Source organism: Nelumbo lutea, chromosome 8 (genome assembly GCF_056320005.1).
Source record: "Nelumbo lutea isolate HS-2025 chromosome 8, American lotus-T2T, whole genome shotgun sequence".
NCBI lineage: Eukaryota > Viridiplantae > Streptophyta > Magnoliopsida > Proteales > Nelumbonaceae > Nelumbo > Nelumbo lutea.
The window spans coordinates 22,849,175-22,864,113 of NC_142691.1; the positions used below are offsets into that span (position 1 = coordinate 22,849,175).

Sequence of the window (14,939 nt, forward strand, 5' to 3'; positions counted from 1 at the left end):
CAGGAAGAAGCTAATGCTCTGATACCATGAAAGCTAAACTACTGTAGCCGAAGTAGCAGAAAAGAGAAGAAGAAGAAGAGATGCTGGAATGTCAAACTAGCTTACCCAGTCGATAGTACTACTATTTATATTAAAGTACAGTACAATGTTACATGAAATAACTGGGATGCCCCTGATTAGTGATGGGACACCCGGACAACTTAAAACACTAAACAGACTTAGGCCTATTAACACAGGCCCAATACATAACAACTTAAACTCAAATACAGGCTAATAAGAACTCTTATCAGCCGAACCATCCATACATACAAAACCTTCAACCTAACAGAGTATAAGGCACACAGAGTTCTCTCGAGACAATTCTCTCTCTGACAAAGTGTCGATCAATTTCAATATGTTTTATCCTGTCATGCTGCATGGGATTGTTGGCAATGTTGATAGAAACTTTATTATCAAAATACAGCCTGAGATGACCCTTAGCCTTAATACCAAGCTCATTAAGAAGAGTTCTGAGCCATAAGAGTTCAGCAACCCCATGTGCCATAGCTTGGTATTCTGCTTCTGCACTTGATCTAGCCACTACATTCTGCTTTTTACTGCGCCATGTGACCAGGTTTCCTCCCAAGAATGTATAGTAACTTGAGGTTGATTTTCTGTCTCCAACAAATCCAGCCCAATCTGCATCAGTGTAGGCTTCAATTTCAAGTCAACTATTTTTCCTGAATAGAATTCCTTTCCCTGGGAAAGTCTTCAAGTACCTGAGAATTCTTTTCACTGCTCTCATATGAAGGATCTTTGGTGAGTGCACGAATTGACTGACAACATGCACTGCATAGGCAATGTTTGGCCGAGTAAGGGATAAGTATATCAACTTTCCTATCAATTTTTGGTACCTCTCTTTATCACAGTATTCCTCACCCATTGATTCTTGTAGTCCATGGTTAGGTTCTATTGGAGTGTCTGCTGGCCTGCACCCCATCATGCCTGTTTCCTCTAGGAGATCTGGCACAGATTTCCGCTGACATATGTAGATTCCTTCTCTTGATCTAGCAACTTCAATCCTAAGAAAAAATCTCAGATTTCCCAGGTCTTTGATCTCAAATTCTGAAACTAAGAACTCCTTCAGCCTCTTCATCTCTTCCAAGTCATTTCTGGTAATCACCATATCATCCACATAAACAATGAGTGTCGTAAGTTTGTCATCCTGTCTCCTTGTAAACAATGTATGATCTGCACTGCTCTGAGTGTACCCCACTTTCTTCATGGCCATACAAAGTCTCTCGAACCATGCCCGGGGAGACTGTTTCAAACCATATAATTCTTTCCTTAGTTTACACACCTTCTTTCCAACATCATAGCCTGGTGGAGGTTCCATGAATACCTCTTCATGAAGATCACGATTTAGGAAGGCATTCTTCACATCCAGCTGATGGAGTTCCCAAGAGAAATTTGCTGCTAGTGATAGTAGAACCCGAATTGTGTTGAGCTTTGCTACTGGGGCAAAGGTTTCTTTGTAGTCAATTCCTTCCTTTTGTGTAAATCCCTTTTCCACAAGTCTGGCCTTGTACCTCTCGATTGACCCATCTTCCCTGTGCTTTACTGTGAATACCCACTTGCACCCAACAGTGACTTTCCCCTCTGGCAGGTCCACTAATTCCCACGTTCTTGCTTTCATTAGGGCTTTCATCTCTTCATTCATGGCTTCTTTCCACCTTGGATCAGATGCCACCTCTGAGCACTTGGAAGGGACACATACAGAGGAAAGAGCAGACACAAAGGAGTGATAGGCAGGAGATAAGTGTTAGTAAGAAACAAAATCAGCTATGGGATGCCGGGTGGTACAAGAACGAACAGGCTTACAGAGAGCAATAGGAAGATCCAAATCCTTAGTGTGTGAGCCAGAATTACCTTGGATTGCAGAGACAGATTGATCTGAGTTCAACTGGTTGCAATCATGAGGTTGAGGGCCCTTCTTCCTTCTGTTGTATGTAAGTATCTCTTTCTCTTGCCTACTAGAACCTTCAAGAGCATCTGCTGTATTAGGAGAAGTAACTGGCACAGTGGGAGCCTCACTAGGTTGACTCGGAATGTCACAACTAGGAGTAGTGGAAGGTGATGAAAGGGGAACAAAAAAGAAGGGAGAATGAGAATCCTCTTCCAACCCACTAGTCTCCCCCTGAAGAGGATTCTGAGAAGACTAGAAATAGGGTTGAGACTCAAAAAAGACTACATCTCTAGTGACATACTTTTTCTTGGAGACAGGATCATAACACTTGTACCCCTTTTGTGTAGGAGAGTACCCCAAAAATATTCCCTTTGTAGCCTTGGGATCCAACTTGGTTTTTTTGGATCTTTTACATGTATGAAGCATGTACAACTAAAAACCCGTGGGGGAAGAGGAAATTCTGTAAAAGTGGGACACAAAACAGAGAAAGGAGTCTTCATACCCAATACCTTAGATTGCATCCGATTTATTAGGTATGATGCAGTGAGTATAGCTTGAGACCAATATTGCTTGGGCACTTTGTGCTGGAATAGTAGGGCTCGAGCTGTCTCCAATAGGTGCCTGTTCTTGCGCTCAGCAACCCCATTTTGCTGAGTGGTGTTGGCACAGGATGATTGGTGTAACACGCCTGCATCTTCCATGAATGAGTTCAGGGATCTTTCAAAGTATTCAGCGCATTGTCTGACCGGAATTGCTTAATCTTCTTATCAAATTGTGTTTCAATCATCTTGCAAAAAGCCATAGTTATCCGTGGTACTTCATCTCGTCCTTTTAACAGATAAATCCATGTGCACCGGGAATAATGGTCAATAAAACTGATAAAGTAACAAAAGCAATCAATGGAAACAATGGGTGAAGGTCCCCAAACATCAGAATGAACCAAATCAAAAGGAGCTCGAATTTCATCACTAGAAATTGGATACACTGTTCTACATTCTTTTGACATTTGACACACATCACAAATTAAACTCTGACTTGGAATTCCCTTAAATAATTTGGGAAACAACATTGCTAAAGAAGAGAAAGACACATGACCTAACCTAGCATGCCACAGGTGCAGCCTAGCTATTGACTCCACACTTTCCGGACTAGTAGTAGTAGAAGCTTGTAGGGCTGAGCCGATGTCTGCATCAAAATAGTAGAGGTCCCCATACTCATGACCACTCCCAATCATTCTCATCGTCAATCTGTCCTGGAAGACACAATAGTAGGAAAAAAAGTTATATTGCAGTTCAAATTTTTTGTAAGCTTTTAAACAGACAAATGATTTGAGATAAGACTAGGAACATGTAGGACTGATTTAAGAGAGAGGTCCTTGCTTAGGTCAACCACCCCCTTTCCAGAGATGGTGAAGAGAGACCCATCAGCCACTCTCATCTTATCCTGGCCAGACAACAAATGATATGAAGAGAATAAGGAGGACATATGTGTCATATGGTCAGTTGCTCCGGAATCAATCACCCAAGAGGTGGAATCAATGGAACTAGTTGCACTAAAGGCAGAGACTTTACCTGATCTGGCAAGAGAGGTGGAAGCTAAAGAATTGTTCTTCAGACGGGCTAATGCCCGATTGAGAATCTCTACCTCACTAGCTGTGAAGCCCAAAGTACTTGGTCCAGAGGAGTTGGCAGCCTGCTCTGTGGAGGAAGAGGACGCTGTCGGAGTATTTTGTGATTTGTCACTACTGTTGTTGGTGGCAAGATTCCCACTTGCTGTGTGACCCTTATATTGTCTTTTGTCCTTTCTCAAAGCAGCTGGCTTCAGATGAGGATACAAGACCCAACATTTCTCCTTTGTGTGTTTCTCACCACCACAATGGGTACACTTGAGGGACTTCTTGTCTGGATATCTATTTCCCTTAGTGGAGACTAGGGCTGAATGTTCTCCAGATAGTTCAGTTGACTGTGTCTGGGAGTCAACTTGCATCTCCCTTCTCCTGACTTCTTCATTCCTCACCAGGTAATAGACATGGTGAAGCTCCGGTAATTCATCTCTCCCTAGAATTTGTGACCTTATACCCTCATATACTGGGTCTAGGCCAGCCAAAAACTTGAAGGCTCTGCTCTCTTCAATTTGCTTGTCATGTCTCTCCTTGTCCCTGGCATTTTCCCAATCCAATATCAATTGATGATCAAGCTCTTCCCGAAGGCCTTCCAGGGTTGCAAAATATGTTGCCACGGACATGTCTCCTTGCCTTAGAGCTGCGATATCTTGGTTCAATCTGTAGATTCTAGCATTGTTCTTTTTCTGGCCGTAGGTCTTGGATACTTTCTCCCAAATCTTAGTGGCTGTGGGGAAATGATGAACAATTCTAGCCACCCGAGGAGTCATGGAGGCCAGCAACCAAGACATGACTGTGGCATTCTCCTTACGCCACACGACATGCTCAGGACTGCCAACTTCAGGTTCTTTCTTGTCTCCATCCAGATAGCCTGTGAGATCACGAGAAGTAATGAACAACCTTGCTGAGACGGACCACTCTCTGAAGTTATATTCATCCAGAAAAACTGTGCAGATTAGGGTTTTCCAGGTTAGAGAACCTTGCGGCAGGTCTGTTATCTCTAGAGGAAACTTCTCCAGATAGTGAGGACATGCTGACTTCAGTCTTAGGGTAGGTTTAGAGCTCGCCAAAGTGTTCACAGTGCTGGACAATCTGGAGTTGGCAGCTCCCTAGGTAATCTTCACTTGAGCTGAAGCAGTTCGGGTACAGCAGAGGTGAGAGGTTCCGGACTGATAACCAACCTCAACTTGGAGCTGTTTACCACTGTGCTATGCTGGTTTTGCTGGGGCTTCGAAGCTGCAGTTGTGGAGAAGCTCTCCCCCTTTCGACTAGGGCTAGGATTGCTGAAATCAGTCATCAACTAGGTCTGTCCTATACAGACCTCTCTTAGTAGCCAAATAGCTACTATTTGCTGAAAAAAGAACCTAGTAGGACATCCACTTCTGGGCCTTACCTCCCTTGAGCCCTACAACCAAGGGAAACCCTAGGTTCGAATCTGCTTTGTTCTCTTACAACCCTAGTTTTTTCAGCAACCCAGAAAAGAAGAAAGAATATGGAAAGAACAGCAAGAGAAGAGAGAGTAGAAGCTAGTGTGCCGGCTGAAACCAAAGAGAAGCTAGTGCTCTGATACCATGTGAGCTTGACAGCTGTACTCGAAGTAGAGGAGAGGAGAAGAACACCACTGATATGCTGTGAATGTCGAACTGTCCTGCCCAGTCGACCATGCTATTATTTATATTTGAATGTAGTACAATGATACAAGTAATTACTGGAATGCCCCTGATTAGTGATGGGACACCCAGTTAACTTAAAACATTAAACAGGTTTAGGCCCGTTAACACAGGCCCAATTATAGGATAACTTAAACTTAAGTATGGGCTAATAAGAACTCTTATCAGCCGAACACTCATACAAAGAGACTTCATTCTAACATTCTAACAATAGTAACATACACCTCTCTTTGATACCTCCTTCCTCTTCTTCTCCTTCTCTCTTTTCTTCTTCTACAAACCATAGAACTGCAACTAGCTGCAACAACAACATAAGAAACCTTTCAAACCACGCTTGAGGAGCTTGCTTCAATCCATATATGGACTTCTTTAGTTGACAAACTATAGAAGGATCATTACAATATCTAGGAGGAGACTTCAATAGAGACGACCTCTTTCAATTGACCATGAAGGAAGACATTCTTCACGTCCAACTAGTAAATGGACCAAGACTGGATAGAAAACAAGGCTAAGAGGACACAAACTATGGTAATCTTAGCAACTGGAGCCAATGTCTCTTCATAAGCAATCCATACTCTTGATTATATCCTTGAGAAACCAACCAAGCCTTTTATTGGTGAAGAGAGTCATTTGACTTCAATTTGATTATATAAGCCCATCGACTCCTAACAATGGAAGCATTCGGAGTGGCAAGCACAAAATCCCAAGTGTCATTCTCATGTAAAGCATGAATCTTGGCATCCATGGCCTCTTTCTAGTGTGAACCGCTAATAGCTTGCTAGTATGAACAAGGAATATCTGTGGAAGATAAAACAATAGAGAAAGAGCTATGGTTTAAAGGAAAACCATAGTGGTCAGGTGGATAATAAATACGAGTAGAACGCTGAAAAAGGAATAGAAGAACCAGCATTTGAGATAGAGGTGTCTGAGGAAGAAATATCACTTACAAGAGGAACAAAAGGATGGAGAGTTCTAGACCGAGAGGAAGGGGGTTGTAGGCATAGGGTCTAGAGCACATACACATTTGCAAGTGATGAAGAGAAAATCCTTCCCAGTAGAAGTTGGAGAAACATCCTCAAAATCAAAATACTACAAAGCAAAGATAGAATGTACAAACAATCTAGCAACTCCAATAAAGAAAGAAATATGCTTAAGAAACACAACATTTTGGGAAATATGAATATGAAGAATAGATGGATCATAACATAGAAAACCCATGTGGTCTAGACTGTACCCCACAAATGCACACATAGTAGATTGAGCAAATAACTTAGAATATTCACAAGAAGGAAGATACACAAAACATAAGCACCGAATAGGTTAAGACGATGACCAAAAAGCTTCTGATAAGAAGTATTCGTAAGGATGGAAGAGGGAAGATAGTTAATCAAATACACAGTTGTACTAGTTGCCTCTACCCAAAATGATGGTGGTGCATGAGATTCCAATAACAATGTTCTCACAACACTGAGGACATGTCCATTCTTGCGCTCAGCTACACCATTTTGTTGAAGAATGTCTAGCTACTTTGTTGCGACTACATCCTACAACTCAAGCAAGCTTGAAGGTTTCCATCAATATATTCTCTCCCTGAATTTGAGCGGAGAATACTCACATGTGACTTGATCTCAACTCGAACCATGGTGAAAAACAACTTGAGTAGGAAAATTTTTTTATTTATGTCATAAAATGTAGATCCATGTGCACCTGATACTATCATCAATAAACAATACAAAATATCTGTATCCCAAATGAGAAGGAATAGAAGCAGTCTAAACATCACTGTATATAATCTCAAAGGGTGAAGTGGCACTCTTAGATGTGTGATAAAAAGGTACAATATGACTTTTACTCAAACAACAAGAAGTGCAAGACACATTAAAAGCATGAATGGAAGGAATCTTGTTCTCAATTAGTCTAGAATCAAACAAAAACTTCAGTTTTTCAAAATATGGATGACTCAAACTTTTATTCCATGTCTCAAAATATTGTTTCTTTGACTCAAAAAAGAACTAGATATGGATAAACTAAGATATGCTGAGGAAGCTGCTGGTTGAGACTTCTTAAACTCCAATGCAAAAAAACACCCTAGCCTACGCCCCTTCCCTTTCACCTTCCTAGTGTATCGGTCTTGGATCAAACAAGCATCATGGGAAAAAAAATATTATCCTCATCAACAAGTTAACCAATAGAAACTAGATTAGTAGTAAGGTTAGGTACAAAAAAGGTCATCGAAAGGAGGAATGATATAGTGGGTGAAAGTTTAAGGGACAGATCATTACTACCAATGACGTTTAGCTTTTCACCTTTGGCAGTAACAATGTGTTTATAATAGGTCTCGATAAGATTGCCTAGTTGATTTGGATAGGCCCTTGTCGTATGATTAGTGGCTCTAGAATCAATAATTCAAACATGTGAAGGAGAGAAACAATAACCAAAGAACTCACCAGACAAGTCAATAACAGAAAAAGCTGAAGATATAGCAAATGATACCAATTGCTGAAATTTGTCTTCATCCATGGATATAAAGGAATTACCTTTAATAGAAGAATCACCCTTGGTAGAAGTGATATTAGAGGACTGGCACTCTGTTACTTGATATGCACATGGCTGATTTTTCTTTCGAGCATTTTTAGGTGGTAAGATAGGACATTCTAGAATAATGTGCCCATGCTGTTTGCAATATATACAAATATTCTGCTTCTTGCAATAGGACACAATATGGTCGAATCTTTTACACTCATAGCATTAACTTTTGGAGAAGTCCTTTGCAGCTTGTTTCTTATTTCCATGTGCAATAAAAGCAGTTCAGTCCTCGAGTCTACTACTTTCCCATCTAGTCCAGAAATAATCAAGAGTCTAGTCTCTTCCCTTAGAAGTTCCCCCATCACTGAATCCAGGTTGGGAAAAGTTCCCCTACTCAAAATATTATACCTAATTATCTCATACTCAGGTCTAATCCTCATGAGAAACTGATTAACTTTTCATTTCTCAAAGTGTTTCTGAAGATACTGAATACGCTCAGAAAAATCCGAAGGGTCAATATGGACTACTTCATATTCTGCCCAAAAATCCAGGAATCCAGCATAATATTCTTGTATCTTTCTGTCCCCTGACAATACGCAAAGATTTCATATTCGACTTGATTTTGTCTAGACATATTAGACTAATAGTAAGCTTTCTTTAGATAAGCATACATCTGATAGGCTGTTTGCATTCTATGCATAGGTATAACAATATGGGTCTCCGTAGAACTCATAATCCAAGACACCAATTTTCCATTATCAAGCTTCCATTGCTAGAAAGCTTTGGCTTCAGATTCATCAGGTTTAGTAACCTTACCATTCAGATAACCCTCCAAGCCTTTTACCTTGACAAACAAATCAAAGTAGAATTTCCGCATACTTTAATTAGTCTCATCAAATTTCATGGGCATAATATCAAACTTGTGAGCCATCTTGGTGAATAACCATGGTCCAAAAGAATAAAGGATTAGGAATTCAAGGCCAAAAAGAGAACAAAACAAGGCATCCACCCAACCAAACCAGATCCAAACTTAATAACAGTGACATGAATAGCCAAATAACACCCAAGAGATCAAAACTCAGTCGAAAAACTTAACTGAACAAAGATGTTAGAAAATGATAATCCAAAATAGGTACGTTTACTGGATTGTCGACTGAAGAGGGAAGGAGACCATTCAAACCCAATCTAATCCAAGAACAAACTGTAAAAAACTGTAAAAACACTTAGAACTGACCTGGGCAGCATAAAATCTAGAGTTGTGCCGAACAGAAAAGCCTCCAGAACTTCTTCTAACCAGATCAAAATAGTCAATCTAGCAACCCTAGATCTTCCTTTAGACACCTAACAATAGATTCAATCAAAGACAGGTCTGTAAGACCTGCTTTGATACCATGTCAATCCCTAGTTTGAACATAAGAGAGAACAGTTTCAGGGGTGTTGCATGAATCAATCAGCCCACCCCCAAAAGGCCTCTAATATGTTAAAGAACATATATTGTGTACAATTACAAAAGTGCCTTACAGGGCTGAAAGAAAATAAAGCTAAATAAAACATATGTACAATATACAACCAGGGCTATCCTAATAGGATATGTCAAGTCTCTTCACACTGATTACCAGATAAAAGGATGTGGAATAATTTGTCCTATGGCTTGCTGTAGTGGAATCAACCCAGTGAGACAGCCATAAATCATTCCCATTACGAGATGCTTGCATTAAAACTGCTGATAGACATATTATGATTGCAATTGGCCAGCCTGAAGATGCAGCATAATTTCTGCAAGAGAGGAGAATCAATGAATTGTTAAAAATCCCCAGTGCCAAAAATAATTCCTGAAGGACATACACAAAATACTTAAAAAAACCTTTCCACTTTTATAATATCAGAACCTAACAAAAATTTAGAAAACTTATAAACTACACCCGACTTAAGATGTAGTTATCTTCAAAGTGATGGCTAAGTTCATTATTCAGTAATTGACTGCTTTTCTGTGTATGTTTGTTCATTTAGTTGTTTCTTTCTTTTTATTTTTTCTTTACTTTTTTTAACCTAGGCTTTGGCACATGCTAACAATATTATCTGCAAGATGAGGAACACTCAAGTTGTAGGCACAAGATGGAAGGAGGCTAACATTCTTTTCCATTGGATATGGTATGGATTCAAGCTGTGTCAAAATACTTCCAGCATTACATAGGCATTCTCCAGGAACATTGGCCTTACTGTTTTCTGGCTGACTAAAAAAGTTTAACAGATTAAATGTTCACGTCCATCTAGTTAGGTTGATTTTTTTTTCCCAGTTGGATCCAATAAACGGTGTTCCTAACCAATATATATATATATATATATAGTGAATACAAGATGGTAAAAGTTAATACTCACTTATAAACAGTAAATTCAACTTTCCCTTCTTTCCTCAGTTCTCTTTCAATAGCTTCTTGGGCTTCCTCAGGAATATCTATATCATCTCTGCTTAGTAGGCCATTTTGTTCAGCTTGACACGAAGTACTGGTGTTACTTTCCTTTTTTGGAAGTTCAGATGAAAAGAATGTTGATTCTTTTAATAACATTGAACATGGGGAAGATGAGAACTCAGCCAAACGTCCCACCCATTTCACAAGTCCTTTGTCCATTACTACAATCATATCTGCAGAGGATATTGCCTGTATAAAGATAAGAACAACTTTAGATTCCTTGAGCCACACCCTTTTTTTCATGAACAAGCTATCTAGACATTTTATTGATCATAGACATGCTTGATCCAGATCACCTGGATCAGCATGGGAGCATCAAGATCCAAATTGATTCTTAGGCATTAAGAAAATATAGGGACCAGTTGAAACAATGATTGAAGTTAATCAAGTTCAATTTATTTAAAATCTCGAGGGCCATTTACCATCTACTAAGAAATCTTTCACAAGCAGTCTATGTTGAAGTAAGAACCTATTTCATGTATATAGATTACTTAGGGAATATATGCCAAACATAGTTGAAAATGATGAGAGAAGGAACAACCTGAACATTGTGAGTACAGAGAATTCTTGTTTGTTGTTTCATCAAAGGACCCAAGATACCATTATATAAAATCCAACGAGATACTTGGGCATCAACTGCACTAAGCACATCATCAAGCATGAATATATCGGATCCATGATAGACAGCCCTGCCAATTCTCAACTTTACAATAAGCTCCTATATAGAAAATGGGAAAATAGCTTCTTCAAGGTGGGAAACTTTGGAATTCTTCCACATTATCAACAAAATGAAAAGCTCCTACCTTGCTAGTGCAAGCCGTGCTTTCTGTCCACCTGATAAGTTGATTCCTTTCTCTCCAATATAAGTTAGGTCACCCCCAACCATTAGTGAAATATCAATATCCAATGCACATGCCCTCAATACTTCTTTGTATCTACTCAAACCAGAAAAATGGCCACATTTAACAAAGATAGCCTACTGTTGGGACTTTTCTTCAAGAAGAATTCACACACATTACTAGTTAAAAGTTTTCTATTATTGAACATTCGAGAAGAAAATAAGAACTATGGAAAGGAGATTGAAAGTTAAAACTACATGAAACAAAAATTATTCAATTAAACTGATCAAAAACACTTCTTCGATTAACAAAATATTTTACATTGTGGTTACATACCTTTTTGCATCATAGTTTTTTCCAAACAAGATGTTTTCACGTATGGTCCCTGACAGAATCCAAGGAACCTAAAACAGCAAGTCGCAAGATATGGTATAAGAGTGTTTGTATTCAAGACCAGGAAAACTAAATCTGGAAGGAATTGATGAACCTGTGATACATATGCTATCGATCCCCAGCAGTGTATTGATCCATGGATGAGTCGCATTTCTCCCAGAATTGAATTTAACAAAGATGATTTACCTGAACCAACCTGAACACAGGACTACAAAAAAAGTTAGTAAAAGGGCAGGTTAAGATTTGGATTTGTGGATGTCAAAATGGGAACATACATAGAGAAAACAAGATTAATTATATTTGATCATCAATTATCCATGAAGAATAAAGGAGTTCCCATGATAACTTGCCTATTTATATGACTAAATATATTTTTTGAAGATCAATAAATACGAAAAATTATTCAATAGAATAGCAAAATACAATGTTTAGTTGCCAAGGGGTCACCCCACCACATACAAAAGAAAACAGCAGAACTTGACATCAGAATTAAACATTCAAAGTACACCAAAAATCAGATGTGAAATTCTTTTAAGGCATTCAATTTCTGGAAGAACTAACACTCAGCCAATAATCCTTGAGCTGATCACAGCCCCCAATTCTTCATTGCTTCTCATATCATCAAAAACTCTCATGTTTCTTTCCTTCTGTACCTCCCAGCACACGGCAAAGGAAATGCAACTGCAGATTATTTTTTCTTTGGAGTTCCCATGCACTCTCAGCCGGCAACCAAAAATATCATTATAATCATTGGGGACCCACCCAGAAATGTTGAAAATCTTGAAAAAGTAGGCCCAAATATTTCTTATATAAATGAATTATAACAGCAAATGAAGGATGTTCTCATTCGCCTTACATAGAGCACATCTACTTGGAAACTGATGACCCCTTTTATTCAAATTGTCTTGAGTAAGGACACTCTTAGAGGAACAGGTTTCCCCCAAACCCACTTCATTGAATTAGGCTCCACCTGATTTCTGAGCGAAGTGCATTATAAAGTGACTTGACAGAAAATCTTTCATTCTTGCATTCCTTCCACCATCTTGCATCTGGAAGAATTGGATTCACCTCCACCTCTTGCAGCTTTGACAGCAACCCCACACACTACTCTACCTCCCAATCCAACAGAAGTCTTCTAAACTTAGGACACCACACCACTGATCCATTACAAATTTCACAACACTGAGAAATTGTCTCCTCCTTACTTAAGTTATAGAGCCTTGGACACAGCTCACAAAGCTTTCCAACACCAAGCCAATTATCTTCCCAAAATCTCACACTTGACCCTGCTCCACACTTTCCAAGAAAGAAACAGCTGAATCAATGAATTGAATTTCATAATCCCCTTCCAAACACTTACCCAATAAGAATACCTTACCTTCCTCGCATCCTACCCAAAATTCCCACCCTTCTCCCTACCAAACCTACAAACCCATTCCCCCAATAAAGCCTTGTTAAAAATTCCCACCCTTCTCACTCCCAATCCCCCATCTTTCTTGGCCCAACACACCAAATCCCATCTCACCAAGATGGTTATTTTTCTCTACCTTTATATTCCATAGAAAGTCCCTTTGAAGCCTTTCAATTTCTTCCAACACCAAAGATGGAGCCTTTAGGAGAGACAAATAGAAAATTGGAAAATTAGAAAGGACACCCTTTATAAGGGAGATTTTCCCTCCAAAATACAAATATTTATCTTTCCAACCTGCCAATCTTTGATCAATTCGATCTAAGAGAAGTTGCCAAGTATAGGGAGCAGGTGCCCTAGCCCCAATGGGTAGCCCAAGATATGAGAAAGGGAAATCCCCAATAAGGCAACCCAAAGCACCAGCACACTGTTACTAAGATTGATTTTTAAACCCAAAAGCAATTGAAAACTTTTAAGAATACCTCTCAAATTATAAGCTTGGTCCACAAATGCATCCATGAAAATCAAGTTATCATCAGCACAATGGAGATGAAGGATAATCACCCTCTCATTTCCAAGCTTGAAACCAGCCAGCAGCACCTCATTCACCCCTTTATCCACTAGCTTACATAACACCTCCACCGCTACGACAAAAAACATAGGGGAGAGGGGATCCCCTTTTCTCAATCCCCTTGATGCGTATAAGAATTTTGTTGACACCCCATTCACCAAAACTGAAAAGAATACCGATGAAATGCACACAAACATCCAGCTCCTCCATTTCTCCCCAAAGCCCATCCTCCTTAAAACTTGCTCAACAAAGAGAATTTATATGAATAAATATCCTCTTCATTTGTTGTTTGTCAATAGAAGATTTATCTATATATTTCTCTTGGGGTCATTAGAAAATACTCCAAATTAGGTAATGCTCCATAGGGTTGTGAAATTTTCCTCAAAATTAATATTTGGTCAATGCTGAATGGTGAGGAGTGTGGTTAATTTGTAGCTGTCAATTAACATTAAGATAAAAAGGTAAGTTTTCCCAAATATTTTTTTGGAGCCATGCACTCTAAGGACAAGTGGTTGCAATCTTCTTCAGTTCCTCTTTACAACCTCAAAAGACATACTTGTTGGCCAACTGGAAGTTTCAACTCTTGAGCTTGTGTACTTTAAGGACAATTCCAAGCATCAAAACCCGCAACCTCTTGTGCTCAATTATGTGATACAGCTTACCTTCTTACGCACTTGTAAGATAACCTGGCCATAAACAATCCATTTTGTTCCTCTTTAGATGGGTCTATCAAATTATCTTCCAAATTTTCATTAGATATCTTCCAGTATGTACAATCACATATTTGAGGAAAGCTTATTTGATACCTAATCATTTATTTTATGTTAAGGGGTATATTTTCCATAAAACCTTAGATATTTATATTAGCTAGCACATATCTTCCATTCATCTTAAAACAGATGCTTTTGCTATTGAAATAAAAAAAAAAAGAAAAGAAAAAGCAAAATAAAGAGAAAGGATACCCAGAATCTGTTAAAACAGGAACTTCATTATAAATGAATAAAGAAGGGGTAACACAATGACATCTAGAAATGGAACTTAAACACTACATTTCTTTGCATAATTTCCTCTCAAAAATCAATAAACTTATTGAGGAAAATCTCAACAGCATTAGTATCATAATAAGCACTCATAGAAAGACACATTCTGTCCTCATTTTATAATGTTAGAATAAATGAATTCTGATACTCCTTGGTCAAAGTAATAACCTCTCCAATCACTGCAACAAGAAAGCCCTTAGGAATATCAAGAGTTATGTGGTTCAACACCAAGTTCTTCCCCTCCAAATTGCTGTTTGACCAAGCACAGCATGCTTCTCGAATGATAATAGCCATATGCTGAGAGACATAACCATCCTGGTCCTTGGAGAGAGATGCTAATGAAATATTAGCAGTCTCTACCAATTCAGAACTATGTTCAGAACAGGCAAGGAATCTGCTCAGACGTCTGGTAGATATAATGGCCTGAATATAATAGAGAGAAATAAGTTTTTCAA

General features: G+C 39.0%; 1 protein-coding gene across 4 annotated transcripts in view; it reads right to left on the reverse strand.

Moving 5' to 3' along the window:
* Nucleotides 1–14,939, reverse strand: part of ABCC13 (multidrug resistance-associated protein 11) — a 155,322-nt gene that overhangs the window by 26,707 nt on the left and 113,676 nt on the right. For 3 of the 4 annotated variants that reach the window (XR_016103858.1, XM_088960044.1, XM_088960047.1), the window contains 7 exons: nt 14,653–14,907; nt 11,560–11,673; nt 11,409–11,476; nt 11,037–11,168; nt 10,775–10,922; nt 10,142–10,422; nt 9,379–9,538 (listed from right to left, as the gene is read on the reverse strand). Coding sequence is in view for 3 of the 4 variants with exons in the window: in XM_088960044.1 (XP_088816170.1) it covers nt 9,379–9,538; nt 10,142–10,422; nt 10,775–10,922; nt 11,037–11,168; nt 11,409–11,476; nt 11,560–11,673; nt 14,653–14,907 (1,158 nt within the window). In the remaining variant the exon portion in view is untranslated. The remainder of the gene's footprint in view (nt 1–9,378; nt 9,539–10,141; nt 10,423–10,774; nt 10,923–11,036; nt 11,169–11,408; nt 11,477–11,559; nt 11,674–14,652; nt 14,908–14,939) is intronic. The other variant, XM_088960046.1, reaches the window with a different exon arrangement.